This window comes from Sceloporus undulatus, chromosome 2 (genome assembly GCF_019175285.1).
Source record: "Sceloporus undulatus isolate JIND9_A2432 ecotype Alabama chromosome 2, SceUnd_v1.1, whole genome shotgun sequence".
In the NCBI taxonomy this organism is placed as follows: domain Eukaryota; kingdom Metazoa; phylum Chordata; class Lepidosauria; order Squamata; family Phrynosomatidae; genus Sceloporus; species Sceloporus undulatus.
The window spans coordinates 136,971,914-136,999,912 of record NC_056523.1 but is presented as its reverse complement, the minus strand read 5'-3'; the positions used below and the strand labels follow the sequence as shown (position 1 = coordinate 136,999,912).

General features: G+C 41.7%; 1 protein-coding gene and 1 long non-coding RNA gene across 3 annotated transcripts in view; one reads left to right on the top strand and one right to left on the bottom strand.

Moving 5' to 3' along the window:
- PRPSAP1 (phosphoribosyl pyrophosphate synthetase associated protein 1) overlaps window positions 1–12,226 on the bottom strand; it is a 58,162-nt gene extending 45,936 nt beyond the window's left edge. For both annotated transcript variants that reach the window (XM_042448499.1, XM_042448500.1), the window contains exon 1: window positions 10,983–12,226. In XM_042448499.1, the coding sequence (XP_042304433.1) occupies window positions 10,983–11,146 (164 nt within the window). In that variant the 5' untranslated portion in view covers window positions 11,147–12,226. The remainder of the gene's footprint in view (window positions 1–10,982) is intronic.
- LOC121921038 lies at window positions 10,990–20,323 on the top strand. The gene is made up of 3 exons (XR_006101827.1): window positions 10,990–11,124; window positions 14,715–14,786; window positions 19,694–20,323. It is a non-coding gene; the product is annotated as an uncharacterized LOC121921038 (long non-coding RNA).
- Window positions 20,324–27,999: the final 7,676 nt, after the last annotated feature.

Here is a 27,999-nt window from a genome sequence, read left to right as displayed (position 1 = left end):
AGCACTGAGTGCTCCGAACACCCACTCATCAGTAACATTTTAAGACACCACAACATTCAGCCACCATCTTGGGGGGAGAGAGGCAGGCTAGCTCCAACTGCCTGCCTGGAAGAAGTAAAGCCCTCCCTTCAGCCACCATCTTGGGGGGAGAGAGGCAGGCTAGCTCCAACTGCCTGCCTGAAAGAAGAAAAAGCCCTCCTTCCGACCACCATCTTAAGTGGGAGAGAGGCTTGGCCTGAAAGACTAAGAGCCCTCCCTTCAGCCACCATCTTGAGGAGGAGAGAGGCCTGTTATGTTTTATTTTGACTTTGTATTGTACTTCCTGTTGTACACCGCTTTGATCTAATTTGGAAAAGCGGTATAAGTAAAACATCATCATCATCATCATCATCATTATTATTATTCATATAAGGAGATGGGTAGACAAAGGCAAACCCCATCTGAACAAATATTGCCAAGAAAACCCTGTGATAGGGTTGCCATAAGTCAGGAGCAATCTGTAAGCACACAACAACAACAACAACAACAACAACAACAACTGTTTGATAAGGTGATTTAGTTACACATTACAAAAGCTTCAGAGTAGTGTTATCCAGACAACGGGACAGGTGTGGTAATTACTTTACAGTAAGCCACTTGCAGGACTGAATGTGAACAGACCATGTGTCTATGTGCTTTGAGGCCTTCTTCCAATAGCCTCAAATAATCACACCACACTGCATATTTGATTTTGGTTAACTTCAATTTTTTACTTCCATCAGTATTGATTCAGCTCCTTCTTGCCCCTTCCTGTAGAGAAAATGGCTTTGAACATGTTCTGCTCATGCGTTACAACTACATGGTCGTGACACAGTATTAAAAGGATCTTCTTTTGGGATAGAGCCCTACTTAAACTGCAACCTCTCTTAGGCAGGCGTAATATGATGATGGGATAGGCACTGTTCCCACATCTAAGCACTTGTATGAACATGACATCTAGACCCTCGATAAATCAATCCTAATGTTAACCCATCTCATCTCTATGGGTAGGCTGCTATTTGTCACTAACTCAAAGTGATACCTCAACATGATGATCTGCTCCAACTGCACATTATACTTACATATGGCTTATGTTATGGTTTCTTTCAAACATCATAGTGAAAAATACTTTCAAACTTGAGTGCCCAAGTATTTTCCATATTTGCAACTATCTTTGAAAATTTCATACCTTGTAAGCCTTAACAGTCCAAATTAAAAACTGTATGTCCAGAGCAGACATGTTTTTAATATCAAATTAGACATGTATAGTTTTAAAATTATAGTTCTCTCTTCTAATTAATTATGGGTATGAAACAATTTTATTCAACCACATAATTCAGGTTAACATGAACCATAATGCTTTCTACTATTTAACCAGACCAAATGTATTTGTTAATATAGAGCATTTGTACTTCATCCTTTAGCCAAAAAGATGCCCAGGGCAAATCCTTAATTTGATTGTTCCCACCCTCAGGTTTACAATATATTGTACAATTTATTATTCACAGAAGCATGGGCATCCCCACCTTTTGGCCCCAAAGTACTCCTAAGGCAGTTCATAGGACATAACACAAGAGGATTCTGATTTTTATATTTGAAAACACATACAGTGGGCTCTTCTTATCTGTGTACTTGCCATCAGCAAATTTGAGCTTCTGCAGCTAGCAAGCCTCATTGTTTTTAATGGAAGCGCATGGATGTGGCCACATGCACATCAGGCTGCCATAGGAAGCAGGACTTGAGGTCCAGCATTTTGTTTTGTTTTGTTATCTGTGGTGGTGGGGCGGAACAGATCCCTTGCAGATACAAAAGAACGACTGTACTAAGAACAAAAACAAAATTAAATAAGCTTTGTTGTAACAAGATTATTTTAGCCATGCTACTTTTTTTCTGTTTCACTTCAGAAGGGCCATTATTTCACATTTTAGTTCTTTAGGAACTCTTAGAGAATACCTTCTGTTTCTGTCAACACAGTCATTTTAAATCTGTCAACAAGTTTCAAAATCTTAGCCTCTGACATCCCATTTACACCCTAAAAAATTAATTCAGATGTGGAGGGTTACTGCCATTTTTCTTTTATAGAAAACATTGCTAAAAAAAGTTCTAGTAGCCTCACTTAATTTTTCCCATTACTCTTTAATACTGTTGTTTAATATTCTTACTGCCTCTTATTTCCCATTTCCAGTGTGTCATTAATGGCCATAAAACTGCCACATTCAAAACAGAATGAAACTAAGACTCTTACATATCTTAGAAGGAATTCCTAAGAGATGGGATACTGGAGGAAAAACTAATCCTCAGGCCGGACGCTGAATATCAGAGCCCATTATCTCTTCATGCACACATCCATCTTTAAAGGAATCTAACCCAAAAAAATGACAGAGGGCAGAACAAGATGTTATCAGACACAAGGCCTCTGTCTCTGGTGTGTGTGTTTCAGTCAATGCATTAATCTGGGGCCTGGAGAGCCAAGAAAGGCCCCAAGAATTTCTAATAGCCCCTCCCTATAAAAGAAAACTTCACAGCCCCCTTCCACTGCATTATTTTACAAAGGTTAGCAAACAAGCAGCTCTTCAGATATTTTCTTGGCTTTCAACAGGAACCTGTCTATTTTTCCTATAAAATGGTCTCTCTCACTCATACACACATATAACATATGTACTATGTCTTTTATTTCCAAATTTTATTTATTTATTTTTGTGAAGTCAAAGACTTTCATGGCCGGCATCCACAGTTTTTTGTGACCATGTCTAGAAGAGTTTCTTCCTGACGTTTCACCACAGCCACAGATGCTGGTGAAACGTCAGGAAGAAACTCTTCTAGAACATGGCCACATAGCCCGAAAAACCCACAAAAATCTTTTTTTTTCCATTTAGAATGAATCCTCACAAATCATGTGAATGAATAATTTAGAATGAATCCGTACAAATCAGGATGGCAGAAATAACAGTTTACCAGTAGTCATATTCAAACAACCTAAGATTAGTCATTCTGTAGGAAAAACCACAGCTTTAGAATTTCATACTATGCCATTATCTTTATTTAAAAGACAACTGAGGATTTAAGGTCCATTTGGACTTTGAATCATCAGTTTTGAGAGCTGCCTTCACCCCTGCCTCCAGGCCCAAAAGCCATCTTCTTCTGCCTTCCTAAATTTATCTCAGAGGCCCTGATCAGAGACATAATGTTACTTCTGCAGATGATAGTTCCCATCTTGGGTTTTTTACTCTTTTCACCATTATCTGTAGGATCACAGTGTGGAATAGTATCTCATAATGGCATACAGTTTCTTCATTATATGTACGGTACTTTTGACTATCACTGACAGAAACGGGGAAATGCACAACACCATACAATCACAACCAAGGGTAGATGACACTTTAAATTAGTTAGGAAAATTAGAAAACTAGACATGCACACATGTATTGCTCGTAACACTTTGATCTACCAGAGTGTTAAATAAATACTAGCAGCTACATAATAACTCATCCTTGCAAATAAGAACCAAGAAGATGGTCATCTAGCTTTTCCTCTTCTCCCCAACCCCAATCCCTGTCAAAATTGAGAAGAAGTAGGATGTGTATATGGGAGGCAATTTTGTTTTAATATGAAAATAGAAATTCTATTTCACTCTGAACAAACAGAATTAGAAAGTAAAAGTATCTTTAAATGCTATAGACAAGCATTAAGAGCCATGCAGAACCAGACCAATGGCTTATCTGATATCTATTGCCTATGAAAGGCCTTCCCAGACATGAGTAGAATTTTTCCCTCCAGCTCATGCAAAAATCACAAAGGTATATCACTTCTGATATGGGAGCCTCCAATAGCCCTAACCGCCATTAATTTATCCAGCCTTCATGGCCAACAAGTGCTAGTGCTCATAAAACTCTCAAAATTCGGTAGGATGGAGCCATAGCAGTTAAAATGGTGTCAAACTGCATTTTTTCTACAGTGTAGTCACACCCTAAGATAGAAACCTGCAAACACAAAAGCAGGAACAACTGGAAACGACCATGTAAAAGATATGGTTTTTCAATTTAAAATCCAGCTCAACACATTTTGAACAGGAATTACTCATTCAGGGCTTCAGAGGCTGTTAAAAGAAAAAGAGGGGGAGAAATAAAATCTCTGTTCGTCCTTGTCAGATTTGACAAATCCATACATTCAAAGTTTGTCTTTTACACATGACTTTTATTCTCACAAGTGTATTTGTGATGCCTGTCCTAATCTACAACCAGAGGTGGACAGGACTTCAGCAATCACTTTGTACAGGACTTCAAAAGCACATGAGAGCATGGCAAAGGTCTGTCCCACAGGCCTGCTTAGCCTCAGAAACACTCCAAGGTAGGGACGCTTCTTAAAAGCCTCCAGAACTCAGGCACATCCAAACAGGCTTTTTATACCCTGCAGTTTCCTGCCTCCAACATGAAATTTTATCAAACAACGAATCAACAGCATTTTCCATTTGAAACACTTGTGTTTTCCCACCACTTTTCCCATCTATTTTCTCTCTCAAATTTTTTTTATCAATTAAGGAGAAAAAGATGGAATATGTGCACCATGGCTTCTGACTGACAGCATTAGGAGCCCTCTACCCGGAAGTACCCTGAGATTGCTAAAAGTCTTATCATATGAGAAAAGAATGCCAAAACAAAGCCGGAGAGAAGTGACTTTCTCCTTGACTCTACATGCTGCCAAAACACTTCTGTTCTTTTCCAGAGGGAAATGATCATATAAGGATGTCATTTGCCATACTGGAAAATGCTGTTTGGCAAAATGCACACTTTTATGACCATCTCCCTCATGAAGGATAACAGAAGTGCTACAATAGCACGTGGAGAAGGAGAAAGCCACTTTTCTCCAGTTTCATTTCAGCTTTCTTGTCTCATGCTGTAAGAGAGACACAATACCCACTTCTCTATGGGCTTTATCGCACCATGTTGCTATAGTGTCATAGGGACACATTGGTACAGCTAGTAATTATGCCTTTCCGCATGCTGTTAGGTGTCCTGGTGTTGTCTCATTGTAGCACTATTGCAAATATGTTAATGAGTCCCTTACCAAACAATAACTTTTTGTGCTTCAGAACACCCACTGTGGTTTCTTTAATAAAAACTCCATTTGTGGGTGTGGCCATCTAATTCCTCTTTCAAAGATTCACCAGGAGATCTGTGCAGGGAATTCACAGACCACTTCTGGTGCTTGGATGGCAAAGACAACTTTTGTGGCATATTTAATTTAATACCTTTCCTTCTGTTATGCAGTAGCATATAATTATAGTGCCTTTAAATTTTAGCATAACAATTAAACACTTTCATGAAACTTTCCACCAGGGCGATGCATGACTACTCTACGAGTTTGGGTTTCTTCCAAGCATACGTGCCATCCATGGCCATGGTAGAGGTATGCTGGAGGATGCAAGAGAACCCTACCACACAAAAGGCAAAACACAGTCATGCATTTAACAGGGGGGAAAATGGCACAGTTGAAAAGTCAAGGCAGTTACAACTACACTGAATGGAAAAAAAATGACAAGGGCAGCATGACCACCTTCTTTTTCGGTCTGACCTCTCACAAGAAAGAGTCCTGTTCATTGCCAAGTGTTATCATGATGTCATTCCACCGCGACATCACAACAGCAACCCCCAAAACAGACCAATGGTGAAGCAAGGGAAAGGATATTATGGAGGCCATGATGTCATTACTGTGAAAGAAATAAGTTTGGGAAGCATAGTACAGTGGTACCCCGGGATACGAATGCGCCGCCTTACGAAATTTCCGGGTTACGAAAAAAATCAATTGAAAAAAACTGTTCCGGGTTACGAAGGTTATTTCGGGTTACGAAAGAAATTTTGGTGCTTTTCGGCGCTTTTTCGCACCAAATCGCGGCTTTTCCCCATTAGCGCCTATGGGTTTTCGGCTTGCGAAAGCTTTTCGGGTTACGAAAGCGGCGGCGGAACGAATTAAATTCGTAACCCGGGGTACCCCTGTAAAAGTATGATTACTAAAGAAAGCCTGCAAGGTGCAATACAGTTCATATACAATCAGCAACCCTACCATAAACAGAGAGGAGGAGAGAGAAGTAGCTGGGTGGCCATTTTGAAAGGTGAGTGTTTGAATTTTTTTTTAACCCTTGGGAGAGTATGCTTGTTGCTGAGGGGGTTCAGCATATTAGGGAGCAAGAGGATTTCCAGGACAGAACGGAACCAACAGTCTTGGATGGGGACCACACAGAAGAAGTTGCTGGGGAGGAAGAGATCACTTCACATACACAGGAGGCAGACAGCTGGAGGAATGTCACACAGAGAACTAGGCCAACAAGGGATTGTTCCAAGAGCTTGCAGCTAGAGAATCGATTTGAAGCTCTTTCCCTTATTAAGGAAGACGAGGAAGAGCATCATGTACAGACTTCAGGGATAGAGTAGGGGACCCTGGGAGTACCACCAAAGGCAACAGCTGCTACTCAGCCTCAGAGGAGGCACATGGTCATAGTGTGGGACTCCTTGCTGAGGGATACAGAAGCAGTGATTTATAGGCCTGACCAGATGTCTCAAGAGGTGTGTTGTCTCCCTGGGCAAAGATCCGTGATGTGACAGAGTGGCTGACAAGACTGGTCAAGCCAACTGACCAATACCCCTTCCTTTTGGTCCATGTGGGAACCAATGATACTGCAAGACACAGCCTGCAGAACATTAAAAGGGATTATGAGGCTCTTGGTAGGAAGCTGAAAGAAATAGATGCACAAGTTGTCATCTCGTCTCTTCTGCCAGTTGAAGGGTATGGTCCAGGAAGGGAGAGGAAAACAGTGGATGTGAGCAACTGGCTCCGCAGATGGTGCCACCGAGAACGATTTGGATTCTTCGATCATGGGCTGTGGTTCCATGAGGGGGGGCTTTTTGCAACGGATGGGTTGCATCTCATGCCAGTTGGAAGAAATGTTTTTGCCAACAGTCTCAAGAATTTGATCAGGAGGGCTTTAAACTGAGTTTTGTGGGGGAGGGAGACAATATTATGGAAGGTGAAAGGGATGGAGAAAATAGTCAAACTGACACAGAGGAAACAAGACAAATAGTGAAAGGACTCAACCGTGGAAGGCAAAAAAAACTTGCACAGGCAGCAACTAAAGAGGACCCATGGTCTGAGATGTCTCTACACTAATGCACAGAGCATGGGAAATAACAAGATGAACTTGAACTCCTAGTACAACAAAGCAAATATGATATAATAGGCCTCACTGAAACCTGGTGGGATGAGTCTCAGAACTGGAATGTAGAAATAGAGGGGTATAAAATTTTTTAAGAGAAATCGGCCAAACAGGAAAGGAGGAGGAATAGCACTGTATGTCAGAGATATTTACACCAGTAAAGAGATCCAGGACATCAATACTGAAAGCCAGGTGGAGAGCATCTGGATAAAAATTACAGGGGAGGGAAACAACAAGGATGTTACGGTGGGAGTCTACTACAGACCCCCAAGTCAGACGGAGGAACTGGATGATATCTTTCTAGAACAGATGACCACACAGTCAGAAAAGAGAGATGTAGTAGTGATGGGTGACTTCAACTATCCTGATATTTGTTGAAAGTTAAACTCAGCCACATCCTCAAGGTCTAGCAAATTCCTCACTTGCCTGGAAGACAATTTCATGATCCAAAAGGTGGAAGAGGCAACAAGGGGGTCAGCTATTTTAGGTCTGATCCTAACCAACAAGGATGACTTGGTTAATGGGGGGCAAGCGGTGGGATCATTAGGTGGAAGTGACCATCTTCTCCTGGAGTTTGTTATACAGTGGAAAGGAAAAGCCAGGCATAGTCAGACACGCATTCTAGACTTCAGGAGAGCGGATTTCAGTAAACTTAGAAATACTGGGGGTGATCCCATGGTCAGGAATACTAAAAGAGAAGGGAGTTCAAGATGAATGGGAGTTTCTCAAAAGGGAGATACTGAAGGCACAATTTCAAACAGTCCCAGTGAGGAAGAAAAATGGGAGGTGTCTCAAAAAACCAGGATGGATAACTAAGGAACTTTCAACTGAGCTAAGTTTTAAATGGAACATGGGGAAATCACCAAAGGGGAATTCAAACAAATAGCTAGCCTGTGCAGAGGTAAAGTCAGAAAAGCTAACGCGCAGAATGAACTCAGGCTTGCTAGAGAGGTTAAAAACAATAAAAAGGGCTTTTATGGATATGTCTGCAGCAAAAGGAAGGAGGAGGAAATAGTAGGGCCACTACATGCAGAAGATGGCAAAATGCTAACAGGGGACAGAGAAAAGGCAGAATTACTCAACACTTTCTTTGCCTCAGTCTTCTCAGAAAAGGCAAAGGGTGCTCAACCTGAGGATAATGGAGCAGAGGACAGAATAGGGGAATTTCAGCACAAAATAAGTAAAGAGATAGTACAGGAATACCTGTTTAACCTAAATGAATTTAAGTCACCAGGACCAGATGAACTACATCCAAGAGTATTAAAAGAACTGGCAAATGTAATATCGGAGCCATTGGCAATAATCTTTGCAAACTCCTGGAGAACAGAAGTCCCTGCAGACTGGAGGAGGGCAAACGTTGTCCCCATCTTCAAAAAGGGGAAAAAAGAGGATCCAAACCAATTATCGTCCAGTTAGTAACACATCTATACCAGGAAAGATTCTAGAGCAGATCATTAAAAGAGGAGTTTGTGAACATCTAGAAGGCAATGCCATAATCAAAAAGTCAACATGGGTTTCAGAGAACACGTCATGCCAGACAACACCCATCTCTTTCTTTGATAAATTACCAGCTGGTAGATGAAGGGAATGCTGTTGGATATAGTATATCTTGATTTCAGTAAGGCCTTTGACAAGGTTTCCCATGACATTCTTGCAAACAACTTGTAAATGTGGGTTAGACAGGTAACTGTTACATGGATTTTAATTGGTTGACCGGCCAAACCCAAAGAGTCCTCAACAATGGCCCTTTTCATCTGAAGAGAATGACCAGTGGGGTCCCACAAGGCTATGTCCTGGGCCCAGTGCTATTCAACATCTTCATCAATGACTTGGATGACAGAATTGGTGGCATACTTATCACATTTGCAGATAACACCAAATTAGGATGAATACCTAATACTCCAGAGGATAGGATCAAAATTCAAAATGACCTGAATAGATTAGAAACTTGGGCCAAAGTTAACAAAATGAAATTCAACACAGAGAAATGTAAGGTACTGCACTTAGGGCAGAAAAATAAAATGCAGATATAGGATGGGGGACACTTGGCTGAATAAAACTACGTGTGAAAGGGATCTGGGAGTCCAAGTAGATCACAAGCTGAACATGAGTCAACAGTGCGATGTGGCAGCTAAAAAGGCCAATGCAATTTTAGGCTGCATCAATAGAAGTATAGTGTCTAGATCAAGGGAAGTAATAGTGCCACTCTATTCTGCTTTGCTCAGGCCCCACCTGGAATATTGTGTCCAGTTCTGGGCACTACAATTCAAAACGGACATTGAGAAACTGGAGTGTATCCAAAGGAGAGTGACTAAAATGGTGAACGGTCTGGAAACCATGTCCTATGAGAACAACTTAGGGAACTGGGGATGTTTAGCCTGGAGAAGAGAAGGTTAAGGGCTGATATGATAGCCCTGTTTAAATATTTGAAGGGATGCCATATTGAGGAGGGAACAAGCTTGTTTTCTGCTGCTCCAGAGAACAGGACCCAGAGCAGGAAAAGAGATTCCACCTCAACATTAGGAACAACTTCCTGACAGTAAGGGCTGTTCGACATGGAACACACTTCCTCGGAGTGTGGTGGAGTCTCCCTCCTTGGAGGTCTTCAAACAGAGGCTGGATGGCCATCTGTCGGGGATGCTTTGATTGAGAGTTCCTGCATGGCAGGGGGTTCGACTGGATGGCCCTTGTGGTCTCTTCCAACTCTACGATTCTATGATTCTATGGAGCAGATTAATGCTGTATAAAGGAGTAGTGCAGTAAGGCCTTGTGTCAGGTAAACATAGGTATAATATGATGACAGATTTTGGCACCCTACCAAGAAAAGCCAAATCTTCTCAAGTCATGAAAATACAAATGAAATGTATTATTATTATTATTATTATTATTATGAACAAAAAAGTACAGTACTTACATATTACATTTCATTTTCAAACTGTCCAATCACAGTGCAATAAATTGCAACAAAAATGGATGAGGGTGTGGTTAAATATTTTACGGAGAAAAACAAACAAAATTTGATAATTTACACATAAGGAAAGACATTGCCTCTCTTTATGAAACAAAGCCATTTGCTTTGTAGGAGTCCTCAGCTGCAATAATGGAATTAATAAATGTGGGCACAAACCACAACATCATGACTGCTTGCTAATCTCATATAAAGCCTAGTAGGAGCTAATTTAAAATATTTAAATCCAATTATCAGCAAAAATACAAATTGACTATTATTTCAAACCAATGCAATTTTAAATGGAAATAAATAAGACTATGAACATTTGAATCACCAAAGCAGTAAAGACATGCATTCTTGAACTAAGCTGAAGTGAAACACATTACTTAAGGTTAATTAATTCATTTCACCTTGAATTAAACTAACCGCGAGTAACCCTGCAACAAAAAACCCTCCTCCTACCAGGCCTGTTTTAGCAAATACAAGTTGAGTCTCCCTTATCTGGAATTCCAAAATGTGAAATATTCCAAAAACCAAACTTGTTTTTTATGGTGGCCTTTGCTTTCTGATGGTTCCATGTGCACCAACTTTGTTTCATCCACAACATGATTAAACAAAGGCTATCTGTATAAAACACGTATGCATTTTAAATTCCAAAAATTTCCAAAATGTAAAACACCTCTGGTCTCAAGGGAGGCTCAACCTATACCACTGATTTTCTTGTCCACAGGTGGTTTCAAGCAACTTCCAATGATAAAACTCATGGACACAGATTAGGAGGTAAACGGAAAAGTCTGAGACACTCACTCTGTGATCCTCTTTGCCAGCTCTGTGCAGGCTGCTGTGGAGTTTGCCGAGAAGACCCGGTAGCCACTTCTGGCCGCATTCATTGCCAAGGAATCATGCAAACCCCTCGGAACTCGAGAGTGAGAAAAAACAGATTTATAAGGTAACAGCAGTTTCCTTGGCATCCTCCTCTTCAGCCTCTCTCTCCAAATACTATTCTCCACCCACAGAGAGGTGGAAAGTGGGAGCAGAGGAGTTTACCAAGACTAGGTCTCCCCCCACCACAACTCAATGACCCTATAGTTTAGATGCTCAAATGTATCGCAACTATATAGTATTGCAAGTTAGTGGTGAGTTAGTCTTTCACATGCCCCCCTTCCGGAAGCTGCCTCTGAAGAAGCAAACACAAGTTTGGCTAAAGAAGCCTAAAAAGGAAAGGAGATGGCAAGCTTGAAGGCTGAAAGAGGAGGGGGAATGAAGGAGGAATGAAGAAACTGTTATTTCAGGGTACTGTTTCCAAACCCAAACAGAGGGGGAAGGAGTTAGTGGCTCCAGAGTGGGAAAAGCAAAAAATGCAAGCAATGAAGCCTGTTAATATGAAACAAGGAAAGGGAGAAAGTGGAAAAGGGGAGGCAGTCTCAGTAAGAGTTTTCCAGAGGGAAAGGAAAAGTGCCCAGAAAGGGTTTCTGAGAGGGCAAAAAGAAAAAAAGAAACAGCACCAGACAGGAAAGAGAATTGTGTTACAGGAAGGCAAGGAAACCAAGGCAGGGGAGCACAGGGGTTAAAGGACACACAAACACACAACACAACAGAGGAGTTTTACCAAGACTATCTCTCCCTCCACCACAACTCAATGACTATATAGTTTGCATGTTCAAAAGTATTGCAAGTTAATATATATATATATATATATAGTATTGCAAGTTAGCTGGGAGTTGCTTCTTCACACGCCTCCTTCCAGACAAATAAACCACAGACAACACACTCCCCTGCTGAGGAGGGAACGGAGGGGGAAGGAGTGGGGGTTACAGTATTTGAGAATAATAAAGGCTTTTTCTTTCTGAGAGGAACCAGAGGCCAGGGGCAAAGGGATGAAGGTCTTAGTTAGAAGAAGAGCTGGGTTGTGAGGCTGCTCAGAGGGGTGGGCTTGCTTCTTCCCCAGAGAGAGGAGTGTCTGGAGGGAAAGGAGGGCGAGGGTTGCGGAGGGAGGGGTAAAGGGGAGACTAAGAAGGTGCGAAGGAGGACAGTGTCTCCCTACACTAAGGCCAGACCTAGCTGCACTCTTCCTCAGCGCCTCCCGCGGCCATAGAGACGGAAGGCTAGAGCGCCGCCTTCTGCCCTAGGCGGCCATTTCATGCAGAAGGCGACGCTCTAGACCTCCGTCTCTATGGCCGCGGGAGGCGCTGGGGAAGAGTGCAGCTAGGCCTGGCCCTAGCCTAGGGACGCCTGCGCAGTGCCGACATGTTGAGTGAGGGCAACGCGCCCCCTGACACTTACCCCGAGTCCCACCCCACAATTAAGTCCCCAGGAGGCTTCCGTCGGCTTTTACTTTCCTCTCTTCGTAAAGCCAGTGCCCCCCGGCTGAGTGGCTTTTCTTTAAAGTTTATCTCTAGAGACCTAGAAGCCTTCGTTTCCCGAGACAAATATGGCTGCTCCCCTCGGCGGATCCCGACCGCTGTACTGACGACGAACAGACCTCCGCTTCCGAGGAAGTGGGCGGAGTCAGGGCTGCCCTGGCTCAAGGCTAGGGAATTCTGGGAACTGTAGTTTTGTGAGACATATGCAGTTTGGTTCTGCTTTAACTGCCACGGCTGAAAGCTGTGGAATTCTGGGATCTATAGTTTTGTGAGACATTTAGAAATAATGCAGTCTGACACCACTCTAACTGCCATGGCTCTATCCTATGGAATCCTGGGATCTGTAGTTTGTTGTGGCACCAGTGCTCTCTGACAGAGAAGTCTAAATGAAGAACTAAACATCCCAGAATTCCATAGCACTGAGCTGTGGCAGTTAAAGCGGGGTCAAAGTGCATTATTTCTGCAGTGCGGATAAGGACTTAGGTCCAAAACACATTGCAGAAATAATCCAGTTTGAGCCTGCTTTAACTGCCCTGGCTCAGTGCTAGGGAATCCTGGGAATTGTAATTTATTGTGGCACCAGAGCTTTCTGAAAGAGAAGTCTCAATGGCTTACAAAACTACATTTCCCAGGATCCCCTAGCACTGAGCCAGGGCAGTTAAAGCAATCTCAAACTGGATTATTTATGCAGTTTGTTTTGGATCTTAGTCTCTTGAACAGGGAAGAGGAGCAGCCACTTTTTTGCATGTTTGATTGCAGTTCCCATCATCCCGTGGCTATGGCTGATGGGGATTGTAGTCCAGTAACTTTAAAAGGCCAGAGGGGAGGATTGTAATACAAACCTGAAAATGAGCAGATGTGGGTGCATCTACACTGTAGAAATAATGCAGTTTGACACCAAGTGCTATAGCTCCATCCTATGGAATCCTAAGGCCCCATATAGACAGGCCAAAATAAAGCTGCTTTGGGTCACTTTGGAGGTATGTTGTTTAAATGATGAGTCCTAAGAATCCGGAAGCCGCTCCAAAGCCACGATTCAGTCCTAAGGACTGGAGCACAGCTTCCGGACTCTTAGGCCGCATGCATCATTTAAACAGCATACCTCCAAAGTGACCTGAAGCAGCTTTATTTTGGCCTGTCAGTATGGGGTTTATATACACTTTCTCTGCCAAAGAGAGTTGGTGCCCCACCAAACTACAAATCCCAAAATTCTCTAGGATGGAGTCAGGGCAGTTAAAGTCGTATCAGACGTATTCTTTCTCCAATGTACTTGCACCCTGTGTCTCCGTACAACTGTATGGCAGTAAAGAGTTTGTTTTACACTTTGGATAAGGACACATTTTGTTGTGTTGTCAAGAAGGTTGTGCACTGTAATAAATAAAATAATAATAAAACTTTTATTTCTATCCCACCTTTTGTTAAAACAATCAAAGTGGCTTACAATGTTAAAAGAATACAACGATATAGACAAAATATCCCCCCCCCCTTAAAAAATGAATTAAACAATTTAAGATTCAAATTACATAAAACAGTTAAAACACTAATGGTGGCCAGCTTCATCACATATCTGTGTATGTGGGGGGTCATTACATGGCCCAGTGGTTTATTCTGGGAAGGCCTGCCAGAAGAGATTCGCCTTAACAGCTTTCTTATAGCCTTATAGCAAAATAACAATAGCCTTATTCCCAGTTTCCTAAAGTCTCCTTCTTACAGCTTCATGGTGAATGAGGCAGCACTGCTTCCCCCTCTTTAGTTGCTACCCCAGCGTGGCCAAATTCACAACTACTGGATTGCAGATCTACTCCATAAAAGCTGCAATTCCTTCTTATTAAAAGGCTTGAAAAACAGCTTTTTATCTGTTGTTTTCAAAACGGGAACACATCCACAGCCATCTAAATCACCTTTTTTTCATAATTATGATGATTAAATTATAGTTTTATTATGGTAGCTTTCCCTCAGCCTTCAAAAAACATTATTAAATCACAAAGTTGTTTAGATGCAAATGGATGTTAAATTTCCTGGACTTTAAGAATCTCCCAATTGCCACATGGCCAGAAGGAGGAGGTGCCAACCTGCAAGATATGACCCTCATTATACCATCTTAACTAAGAGAAACAGCAAAATCCAGGCCTTTGACTAACATCTTTCAATTTTTTTCTCCTAATCTCCTGTTTAGTTTGTAACACCTTTCCTGATGAAGAAGCCAGTGGAGCTTCCAAAGCTTGCAACATTTGATTGGCCACTAAAGGTATCACTGTTTGGTGGATTTTTGATTGGAATTATTAAATCATGTAGTTTAAATTGAAATTGTGTAAATGGTTATGAGAAAAAACCAATGATCTCAGAGATCATTACATAATCTTAAATAAAAAGTTAAGATCTTCTTAATACTGGATATACATTTTGTACATAGCCTACATTTTTTACATAGCCTATGTACCCTCAGTCAGTAAATTTATGGAGGGCAATGTAATTCAGCCCTATGACAGATATGATGATGTATCTCTGTTGTGGTCCCAGATTATAGAACTTCCTCCTCAATGAGGTGCATGTGGCATGTTCATTATGTGCTTTGTTGAGAAAACAAGGTATCTTTACCCACTCTTTTGGAAGTGGATGAGTGATCAGGGAGTATGCTGTCTCCCCTCTATAGCGAAGCTTTAGTGTGGGGGGATGATTGTGGTTTTATGAGTTGTTTTATATTATTTTATTGCTATGAATGTAGCTTACCCTGGAACCATAAGGTGAAGGGTGAGCTACAAATTCAAATAATAAATACTGCTTCTATATAAATATTCTTTTCCCACCCATCTATGACTATTATTAGCTTTATTTATACCCTACTTTCCTCCCCAAAGATTCAAGATGGCTAATGTACCACCCAGCGCCTATGCATTACTCGGGATTGTTGTTAACTGCTATCGAGTCAACTTCAACTTATGGCAACCCTATGAATGAGAGACTCCCAAGTCAACCTGTCATCAACTACCCTGCTCAGGTCTTCCAGACTCAGGGCCATGGCTTCCTTGATTCAGTTTATCCCTTTGGTATGTGGTCTTCCTCTTTTTGTGCTGCTTTCTAGCTTCTCAAACATTACTGTCTTCTCTAACAAGTCCTGTCTTCTCATAGTATGTCCAAAGTACAACAGACTCAATCGTCTTGGCTTCTAGGGAACATTCAGATTTGATTTGCTTTAGGACTAGTTTATTTCTTTTTAGCCATTCAAGGTATCACAGACCTCTTCCCCAGCACCACCTTTCAAATGAGTTGATTTTCTTCCTGTCAGTTTTCTTTATTGTCCAGCTTTCACAACTATACATAGAAGTAGGAAATACGATGGCATGGACGATCCTAAATTTAGTACAATGGACCATTGGTATCCTCGAGTTTGATTACGGAAGCCCCCGTGGATATCAAAATCCATGGATGTTCAAGTCCCATTCAATACAATGTTGTAGTAAAATGATGACCTTTATATAAAATGGCAAAATCAAGCTTTGCTTTTTGGAATTCATGTATTTTTTGAATATTTCATGCCATGGATGATTGAATCTGTGGATAAGGATTCTGTGGATATTGAGGGCTGACTGTATTCAATAAAATATCTTTAGACTTCAGGATGTTCTCTAGTTTCTTCATAGTTGCCATTGCAAGTTCTAGTCTTCTGACTTCTTGATTGCAGTCTCCATTCTGATTAATGACTGAGCCAAGGTATGGAAGATCTTGACCTATTTCAGTGTATTCAGTGTCTACTTTAAAGTTATGTATCTGTGGTCGTTGTCTGAAGCTGCACAACACATATTAAATTACTGATGTTCCTTCCTCCAAGATGGTTGCAAAGTCTTTTATTATTGAAGGTAATAAAAAAAATCTATGGATCTCTCTTGTAAAAAATGGGTGTACCACAACATTTGATAGTCTTGATGTGTAACTTGTACTCAGGACTAGAGACTACCATCAGGCCAAAAATACAGAGAAACTTTCCTACTTTTTAGACTGCTAAAAAGACAAATAAATGGGTGCTAGAGCAAATCAAGCCTGAACTTTCCCTAGAAACTAAGGCCCTAAACAGTCTGGCACTTTGTGCCGGCCTGGAGCCGAAAGTAGGGCTAGATAGGGCTGGGCATCCACTGCCCTGCGCCATCTTGGCACGCACATCTCCATACTGGACACGCCATTATGGTGCCCCTTCAAAGAAGCTGCCTAGAGTGGCTTCTTTTTAGGGAGCCGGTCAGTGCTGCAGCGTGTGGCTGCTGCAGTACCAACCAGGGGCAAAGACAGACAGCTTTTAGCCTCCCATCTGTATACCCTGCAAGTTGACTAAACTGAGACTGTTGTACTTTGGACTTATCCTGAGAAACATGAGTTACTGGAACAAACAATAATGTTTGGTAAAGTAGAAGGCAATAGGAAAAGAGGAAGCTGCATTACAAATGGATAAACTCAATCAAAGAAGCCACAGCCCTAGGTTTGCAAGACCTGAGCAGGCCTGTTGATGATAGGGTGACTTGGATGGCTCTTATTCATAGAGTTGTCATAAGATGAAGTTAGCTTGACAGCAGTTAACAACAATGAATATTCAACACTGTTTAACTTTAAAAAGTCAGGTTTCAAAAAAACTAAAGGACAACACAAGAGAGTCCAGAGGAGAAAGAAAATATGCCTTTATTATGAATTGTAAGCTTTCACACTTTGCAGAGTCAAGCTTGGTCTCTGTTGAAGAGAGCTTGGCAGATACCTATAAAAGAAATAATCAGTGTCATAAATTGGTGAAAAATTATTCTGCTTTCATAAAGGGTAGCCTGAAGGCTATGAAATATTATTAACGTTAGAGCTGGGTGTGGCCTCCAGGCATAAAAATTGCTTTGTTGCTGTTTCTGTGTATGGCCAGAGTTATTTGTTTTGGGAATAAACAATCATTGCAGTACCTGTGTGTGAGAGGAAAAAAAGACTCCAGAGTGAAGAGCTGGCTCTTATTAAATGTTGTGAACAAAGAAGGAAAACCAAAATCAATTGAGGGAGTTATTTCCAAACTGCTTAAAAGCCAACAAGCAAGGTGGCATCATCAGCCTTCAAATAACAAGATAACGTATCCTTGATCTGTTCCTGGTCATGAAAGCTAGAGAAGCCTGCTGTAAAGTAGGCAAACTGAAGCCCCCCCTCCCCCAGCTTCCTGCAGTTTATTAGTATTGAGGCTCTAAAAGCATGGTAACTTTGAGATTTAGACCCAGTACATATGGGCAGGAAGCAGCGTGCTAACGCGATTCTACAGTTGGGAGCGCACAGCAACCACACGCTCCTGAACCCTAGTAGGCCAAAGGTAGGCAAAGGGCACTGTTACATATTATGTCTAAGCCAGTTGCCAATACATGTAAGGAATTTGGGTAAGAACTCACAGAATTTAAAAATAGGAATCACTGGCCGTTACAAGACAGCCAAAATAAAGCTGCTTCGAGTCACAGTGGAGGATGGTGTTTCAATGATACTGCGTCCTAAGAGTCAAAAGCCACACCAAAGCCACGCTCCCCAGTCCTTAGGGCTGGAGCGGTGGCTTGTGGGCGTCTTTCGGACTCTTACGACGCATGCATCATTGAAACACCATACCTCCACTGTGACTCGAAGCAGCTTTTATTTTGGCGGTCTGAAACAGGCCACTGATAAGTAGGGAGCATGCCTACAGAATTTGTAATCAGTGGTATCAAACTGGATCTCATAAACCAGATGGCACCAAAAAAGAGCTAGGATTGGTTCTACTGTTAGGCACAGGGAGGAAATAATTTCACATGGCACATACTGGGTAGGTGTAGTGCTACAGTAGCAGCAACGCAGTTCCTTTTGAGCCCACTGACCTTTCCCGTCTACATACCAAGCTTTAAATTCCATGCAGTGTGTTCTTTGCCCCTTTAAGAAGCCTGATGTCCTCAAGTGTGATGGAAGCCCTATACCATTTCCCAATTTGGGGGTGGGTGGTGGGTGGAGGGAGGGAGAATCTTCTGCAACAAAATGAATACCTTGTTTTTGTTGTGTGCCTTCAAGTCATTTCTGACTTAAAGCGACCCTATCACAGGATCATCTTTGCAAGTTTCTTTGGAGGGGGTTGCCACTGGCATCTTCTGAGTCTGAGAGAGTCTGATTTGCCCAAGGGCACCAGTGCATTTCCATGGCCAGTCCAGGATTCGAACCCTGGTCTCCCAGTGTCCTAGTCCAACACTCAAACCATTACAACACACTGGCCAAATGTCAACTATCGTCTAGCTGTCCTGATTTGGCAAGGACAGTTGCTATTAATTTGTTGTCCCACTTTATTCAGATGCTTTTAAAATACCCCAGTTCCTCCTCCTTTTGTCCTCAGCTGACCTCAGTTGCTGCAAGTTGAGTTCAAAGTGAGTTCCAAAGTAGTTTGCACTCAATTATATCAGTAGAGGGAGAGGAGAAAAGGATCAGGATCTTGCCCTTTTTTTTAGATTTAGGCAACAACACATGCTTGGCCACATGTGTTCTGCTTTTCATCTGTGAAATATTGGATGATGTGATAATATCTGCCCCATTAACTGACCAGTTATCAGTTTCTTGATAACTGAAAAAGCAAAAAAGTTATTGGTCTGCCTGTAAGGCCACACTATATGGGTGGTGGAGCTTCACTGTGTGGACCAAAAATGATGCAAGCTTGCTGTGGTATTATGGCATGAGATCATTCTAAGAGCTAAAAGCAATTTAAATAGTCACTATTAATAATAACTTAGGTCCAAAATACCCTGCAGAAAAAAGCCAGTTTGAGACCTCTTTAACTGCTCTGGCTCAATGCTAGGGAATTCTGTTTTTTTGTTTTGTGAGACATTTAGCCTTCTCTGTCAGAGAGCTCTAGTGCCACAATACAATTCCCAGGATTCCCTAGCACTGAGCCAGGGCAGTTAAAGCTGTCTCAAACTGGATTATTTCTGCAGTGTGTTTTAGACCTTAATCTACATTCCTGTGATAATGAAAATAACAACCATAATATCAAGCCTGAAGAAGCACTTATTTAAATAGAAAGATGAATGTTCATAGTGATAGCTACTTTTCATTAAAGGGGTGGGGAGCCATACTTTAATGTTGAGATGGTGCATTAGAGTGCAGCATACATATACGTATAGTTATATTTGGTGACTTTGACAGATGCAAAAAAGTCAAGAAAATCACCTTCATTGGCCAAGAAAGCCACTGCGCTGGATCTTCCTGTCACTCTCCCACAGGGAACCATGATGGTTGTGCTGTCTTTTCGGGATGCCACCTGCTGGCATCCATCTGTAACTGCTGGTCCCCTGAAACCTCTGAACTAAATTGCATCCTCTAAATAAGACAATACTGTATAAAGAACAATTTGACAAAACCTTGCCTCTTGGAAACAAAACCATCCAGGGGTTCCCTGAGGTCTTGCCAAGTGAAGTGGATGATTTTGGAAATGATTAAAGACGTACATTGTTTGTGCTTCCTATGGATTAAAGGACACAAATGTCATTTCGTGGTTTATTGTGAAAATCCAGGACTTGTTAAGCAGCCTTCTCAGCCACAAAGAGAAAATGAGCCCCCAAATTTCTGCATAATATTAATAAAGTTGTGGCCTGATATGGTTTTTGCTGTTTTGATTCCTGTTCTAGAAGTTGAGATAATGATGCCAATTCAACAATATTACTAAGGAGAAGACTCTGCTAATCCCAATTCTTGGATCCAGCTGTACCACATACTGCAGAAGATAGTGTCTAATGACAAATCTGGTTGATTTAGCAGAAAGATTAAATAAAAGAAAGCTGTAGATCTATGTTTTGTTTATTTTATCCATTGTGGTTCATAGAAGAATGTTGGTGAGTGTGTGTGCGTGTGTAGGCTCTAAAAACATGTTGCTACATCATCAATAAATATTGAGAAAATTCTTCAGTGAAAGAGCTCGACTTGAAACAATTTTTGGACACAGTTTTCTTCTCACTTTAAAAACAGATCAGCTTGACCAAGTGTATAAAACTTGCAGATGAACTGAAAATATACAAATATTTTGTTTGCATTATTTGTTGTCAGATCCCGTTCCCCCCATCCACAAATACAGAGTTAGAGGATTTCAACTCTGTTAGATTTTGAGCAGAAAATTCAGAGTCTCTGTTCTTACACATTGTGCTACAGGGCTTTTATTTGGAATGTCTCCTTTCCTCTCTTTCCTCATATTAATTGGGTGTGTGTGCGTGTGTGTGTTAATTCATGCATTCTTTTACACATGCATTGCCAGAGCTGAATGATTCATATTCTCCCTGTTTGCTCTTCCATGCATTAATTTATTCAACACTGCCATGAAAATCTCAATTCCCTGCACTCGCTGATCTGTTTTAGGTTAGGTTTTGGGGGGGGGGGTAAAGAAGAGGGGGGGAGCCAATGAGCTCAGCAGCCCAGATTTGCCAACTGTCTTGAAGGAAAGAAACCACAACAGAGTAACTTGTTCTAATGCAGCCAGGCATCCTATACTGATTTGGGTTTTAGGGCAACAAGCAGTGATAACTCTTATATCTAGGATGAATTGCTGTGCTCTAAGCTTGTCAGCTCTCAGCCATTGCTTCAGATCTAGATATTTCAACATTGTCACCTGTTTTGAAGAGAGAAGCTTTGGTGCCCACGTGCCACAGCTAATGCAACTGTCCTCCTTAAAACACCCTAGAACCCTCTTTTTCTTTATTAAGTAGCATCTCCCTGTCTCCTCCCACTATTGAGCTTTATCCTTATGCAACGTGCTATCATGAAAAAATGTCTGTAATTTGTAACTGACCTTCAAATGAATAAGGGCCCAAGAGCAATGTGAGAGAGCTATTTATAGTAACCCAAGGAAGAAGAAAAAAAGACTCGAGAGGTTTTATGCTTGACCTCTTTTGGACAGCTGCCTTGTTCCAGATGTGTATAAGATCGCATCCCGTTGAAGGGTACAACAGATCATCCTCCATTTTTATTTTATTTTTTTATTTTGCTTTTAGTGCTGCGGACAACTTGCAGTGATATCTCAATAGCTACCTGAACCCGAAGGTGGAGGCATCTTCCTCAAGGGGGCAGTAGTTATCTCCAAAATAAGAATATGGACTTGATAAAGCTCAGTCAGGAGTAAGAGAACTAGATCATTAACAAAAAGCAGATAACTAGAGCAAGTGATCTTTCCTCAGTGGCAAGGATAAGGTAAAGACAGAAGTTACGTGATTGTAGCATGCGGTTATGTTTGTGCTACTAGACTTGTAGGGTAAGATATTAGTGCATAAGATCACCTTTCGTGCTGTGTTTTACTTTTGAACGTTAACAGAAGGAATAGACTTCCCCCCTGCCCCTGCATTCTCTTTTTCATATTCAAGTACAACTTTCATGAAAAATCTACAACTGTGTGAGCAATAGCCCTTTACTGATTAGCAAAATGACCTGGCCATAGACATATGTTACCTGTACAGAGCATACTTCACACAATCCTCTGCTGTTTTCAATGTCTTTTTGTTTTAAGTAATTAAAGAGAAGCAACTCCTATTGGAATTTAGGTCAAAAATGAATGCTGTGACAATTGCTGCAATCATTCATAGACTGGAAAAAGACAGAAAGACCTGCTAATGACCTCTTCTGACTCATCCTTGAAGCTACCCACTTGTGCAATGTGAATTTCAAAAGCATTCACTTATTTTTAAGGTTTATTTAAAAGAGTTATAGGACATTTTTAGAGGAGGTGTACAAAATAAAAAAACACAATAGAAAAAATGATAAAACAGGAACAGCACATAAAAAAATTAACTATGAAAGCCAGTTATCACCAACTGTTAAATTAGCTCTGATTTAGGCCAAAAGGTTTTAGGGCCCACTTAAAGGCTTGTAATGAAGGAATGTAGAGTATGTCAATTGCAGCCCAAGTAGGGGGTGATCATGAAGAAGGCCCTGTCCCTTGTACCTGCCAGCCTAATTGCTCCCAGGGGTGGGTATGTGATCATGTTAGCCTTGTATCCATTCCAGGTAGCTGTTATGAAGTAAAGCCTCAGATCTCTTTCTACAACCAAGACTAGGGGAGCATGTGAGCCCCAGACTGACCTAGACTTACTGTTGTCTTGCTAAACAAATTTCTATCTATGTCTGAACACTGTGACTATTATACTTGTCTAATTCTTCTGAATCTGTAGAAGAGGTGAAATTTGAGTCTTTGTCTTAGGCACTTTGTGTGCTTTGGAAAATAGGAAGGTGGTCATACTGAATCAGACCATTGGTCCACCCAGCTCAGTAGCACTGAGTACTAGCAGTCCTCTACATTTTTATCACAAGTCTTTCCTAACCCTGCCTGGAGATTCAAGAAATGTCATCTCAGTGGTTATTCACACTGTGAAAATAAGCTAGGATGAATCCTCATTGTTCATACACATCCTGAATGCACCCGATTAAATTTGGGAGGGCCGCCAAAGAACTCACTAAATACAGATACTCAATATTGGATTTACCCCCAAGATTTTAAAAAAGATCCATATCACCGGTAGTGTGAATAACTGATGCAAATAGACCCAGGATAAAACGCTGCATGCCTTGAACTTGTTCCAGATACATTTGCATCATTGACTCCATCTTTATATGAATGTTTGCACGTGTGAGCAACCAAACTTGCAGAGATGTGCATTGATGCGGTTCCATAGTGTGAATAACAAACCTGGAAAGCTAAAACAAACAATGTCTGAATGACCTCAGACTTTTTGTATGCAAGGCATGTGATGTGACCTGCTACTAAACCATGGCCCATCTCTCATTTGATCACACGGTGACATCCCTACCCTGGATCACACTGGCTCTTCTGCTTTTATGTCTAATAAAGGTTACGGTAATAGGGCCAAATGTATTCAGACAAATCCATGATGGTTGTCACAGAAAATCCAAAAAATGAAGGGTTCTGAGGAACACTTGATAGAACTACAGTCAGAAAATCTCGTGCATGCTTCCTTGTCTGGGCCTGTTAACTGTGATGCAGTGAAATGGAAGATTAAAATGCAATCACCATCTCAGCAGCAGTAGGCTAAAAATAGAGCAAAGTAACAATGCCATAGCAATTGAAACACCATTCTGAATAGTAATGTTTTTGTCTGGCACTGGAGGGGGGGGATCAAAGCCGAAACAAATCTGCTTCCAGAAGTTTTGTGGTGATCCCTCATTCTTTTCACTTCTGAACTTCATTCACACAATTGAGTGGGCACAGTTTGTCACAGTTTTCAGTCTGCATCTTTCTTTCACAAAAACTATCAAAGTGCACCAAAGCATATGCACATTGAGTATATCACAATGCATCCAGATGTGATTGTGCAATTGAATGAAAGATCTCTTTTTTTTTTTTTTGTAGGAAATAAAGAAACATGAACTAAAAGCTGCCAAGCTCCACAGGAGATTCTGAGATTAAATGTAGCTGTTCTTCAAAGCAGATGGAACAAAATGTGAGGCTAAACAAAATCAAACCAAGGATGTCACTAGTCTCTAGGCTGTACCACATGTTAATGTGTGGAAAGGTGGTATAGTTTGGATTTTCTACTCCAGGGACCAAAGTCATTTTGGATGGCCTCTGCAAATCTTAAATAATCATCCCTGTATCACCAAACTAGGTTTGGTGTCAACCCTCCCAATTGACCTTTTCCCATCCCATCCAGTAGAATCCTTAGAAATTTTTTTTCCTATTAATGTTAATCATTAATTGTAATTCCTGTATATAACTGAATATAATGGTAATAGTTGTGACATAAACAACTAGCAAATTAAAATTATATTTTAAAATCACAATATCATATGAATAGCCTAAATGCAATTGCGCACACGCGTGCACACACACACAGAGACACACACAGACACAAACAAGTTTATGTAGTTGAAATGAAAATTTGGTAAAATGTGATGTTTTTAAAGATTTTTTTTTAAAGAGAACTTCCATCTCATTTAACACCTACCTTACTCCTTTGCTATTACTGGTCCTCTAGGCTTTCTCTATCTCTTCTTCACTTACTCACTCCCCTGATAGTCATATATACACACACATGTATTATTTATACGTTAGTTATATTTATATCCCCCATTTCTCCAATGAATTCAGCTGGCATACAGGAAGCTATGCCTCATGAATTTCTATTAAAATGGTATTTGAACCATTTGCATTTCTTATAAAACACTAGACAGAGATCAGATTTCAAGCTAAGCTGTAAAAGAAAGATCCATCCATTCCTTCATCTGAACCAGTGAAACTAAGCACAATGTTGGAAGAGTACACAATACAAGATAACACAATGAAGCAAAAAGGATGAAACTCAAACATGCTTCTTTTATACAGTCATCTTTCCACTCATTTGTGGCTACTTTTTACACAGTTCAAACCATACCAAGACTTCCCTCATTTTTCAAACAACTTTCATAAATCTGGCCATATACCAGAGCAGGGGTAGGCAACCTTTTTGAGCCGGGGGCCAGGTTGGTGTCCTACAAATAACGGGGGGGGGGGGGGGGATAATTAAATAATATAGGATGACATTTTCAAATGTAGGACACATTTTTAAAAATGGAGGACATGCCCAAAATTTGGGGATTTTTTAATATAAACGCATGTTTCTTAGGCATGATCAAAATGGAGGACATTTGGGCATTATTCCTAGACAGATGGCAGAAATGGACTTCCCTTTCTGGCCAACCCCCCCCCCCCATTCCAAACAGCACATTTGGGGATTGAACATGGCTTTACTTAACATGGCCTCTTGCATATTTCAGAGGCTTATTGCATAACCAAACTCTTTAGGTTTCGCACTGAACATGGGTTCACATGGCTATGCATATTGAACATGTCAAGGTGGTTTCACAGTTCTTGCACCAAGTGTACTTCTCAGAAGTGTGTACTTGGTCAAGGGACTGTGGTTTTTCTTCACTGAGCATGAGTTTGTAAAACTCACAGCAATTTACATTGGCCTTGCCTCAGAGGCTTTCTGATATCAATATCACAATTAAAGAACCAAAAACACACAGAAAAGGCACTTTGGAAAGTCACACTCTCTTGGCTTCAGAAACAGTGCGTGCATGCCTCTCAAGCTGACTCTCATCATCATCATCATCATCATCACACTATCACTGTCAAAACAAGGGAGACTTGTTAGCATTAAAAGCCCCCAAAACACACTTTGGAAGGTGACATTCTCTCGGCTTAAGAAACAGTGCCTGCATGCCTCTCAAGCTGACTCATATCATCATCATCATCATCATCATCATCACACTATCATTGTCAAACCAAGGGAGACTTGTTAGCATTAAAAGCACCCAAAATAAAAATTTAAAAAACCTTGAGGCCTCTGGCCACTCACCACCTCTTCCTTCCTCCTCTTCCTCCTCCTCCTTCTGCTCTCCCCTCCTCCTCTTCCTCCTCTTCTTTCTTCTCCTCCTCCCCCTCCTCCTCTTCCTCCTCCCCCCTCCTCCATGCGCCATGCGGCCTGGGGGCGGGGCGGAGGAGGCAGAGGAGAAGGAGGTGGGCGGCGCGGGGCCGTGCAGGGAGGCAGGGAGGGCAGCGCGGGGCTTCCCCCTTTGCCTCCTCTGCCCCAGGCCACGTGGCCTTCCTCTTCCTCCTCCGCGTGGTGGAGGAGGAGGAGGGCAGCGTGGTCAAGCAGCCCAGGAGGAGGAGGAGGTGGAGGAGGAGAAAGTGGAGGAGGAGGAGGCAGCGGCAGCGGCAGCAGTTGTGGCAAGACCGGGCTGGGGCCAGTCCTGCCGACCCCTGTACCAGAGAGAAGTCCATCTTACTCTCATCCTCCTTCCTTGTCCAGCCCAGCTCTGCTCTCCCCAGCCAAAGCTTTTCTCCTTACTTCTTTTCCCTACTCTCTGCTTCAACCAGTCCGTCTCTGCCCCTACCCCATCTGTTCAGAAAAATATTTGGCTTACTACTGTTAGAACATCTGCTTTTATTAAAATTTTTGGAGTGTGACGTTCCCTCCGTGACCCCAAGCTGACCTCCTAAGAGGGTCCGCCATTATAATAATAATAACTTTATTACGGCCATTTGGCCAGCACAAGTCCGCCATTATGGCTAGGCGAGAAGGTCAGCGTGGCCATCAGCCTCACAAGACCCCTGAAAAATAACATTTAGGAATTTCCACACAGGAAGGTTTGGGAGTTGCCATTGGGAAACCTATCACCTCCAAAACCAACACAATGCTGATTGTTTGTTTTCAGCCTCACACTTGATGTGATGCACCCATACATCTGATTGTCTTCCCCGATTGTGTCAAGACCCATGTGCATTGCCTAGGCTATTCTTCACCCAATAGTCTGGGTCCTCACACCCTTTGTCTTGGCTTCAGCCAAACCATTAAGCTCATAGTTAGAGGCTAGATTTCGCCTATAAATATCTGTAGATTTGTCCACCTGGTGCACTATTACCTGAATACTGACTGGTTGACGCCAGACTGGATTCTGATTTTACCTCTCACGGCCATTTCCCCACATTCTGGCAGCCGTGTCTACTCCATCATCCCCATCTGCATCATCCCCATCTGCATCGGACTCCCAGACAAGTCTTCAGAGGTACGTATCTCCCGTAGTGGTGCCTCTCTTAACCTATTTCACTATTTCCCTCCTTTGCTTTCTGCAAGTGTTGAATGTGTGTGTGTGACCATTTGCCATGTGTTTTCCCTTTTAATAAACTTTAGACATTAATTAGAAAGAGTCTGTTTCCGCATCATCTCTCAAAGGATTGTTTGGTCCTCTGGTATACGCTATCGGGACACAGTCTTGTGAGGGTTTTGTTAGGGCCCTCTCTCTTAGCAATTTGAACTTATTAAATATTCCCTAATTAGAAACTTCCTAACACTACTCAGGATAGAAAGATTTACATGTGTGTGTCAAGTTGTTTCCAATTTAAGGCACATTAAGGTGAACTTATCACAGGGTCTTTCTTTAGCACCAACATTTCACAAATGAAAACAGGGACACATTGTGGCCTTACAATAATGTGTGGTCAGGTTAGCCAAAAGGTATTAATGAGGTAGGGAAGGAAGCAGCAGCAGTTTGCCTTTGCCTGAGCCTACTAGGAAGGGTAAGACTCTGCCCCTTCTTGCCCCCACCCAGCTGAGGCGACTGAGTACAAGCTACGTTTGCAGTTTGAACACAGTTTGCAGAGACTGAAATAAGCTGAGAACAAAGGGGAAGGTAGAAGGAGGACAGTGAAGCAAGGACATTTTAGAAGAACTAAAAAAGTGGAACGATAGAGAATTAATTGGGACTGTCGTTGGCCAACTGGGACACTTGGAAGGTATGGATTTAAGCAAGGGCAGTACTGTCCTTTCTCTAAGTGCTACCATGGCCACTCAGTTCCACTGGGAAAGGAAGTGAACAGGCTAATGGGAAACGGGCTGAGTGGATGGCTATGAGAAGTGAAAAGGACAAGGATGATTGGCTTCAGGGAGCAAATGTAAGGCCATTAAGGTCTCTTC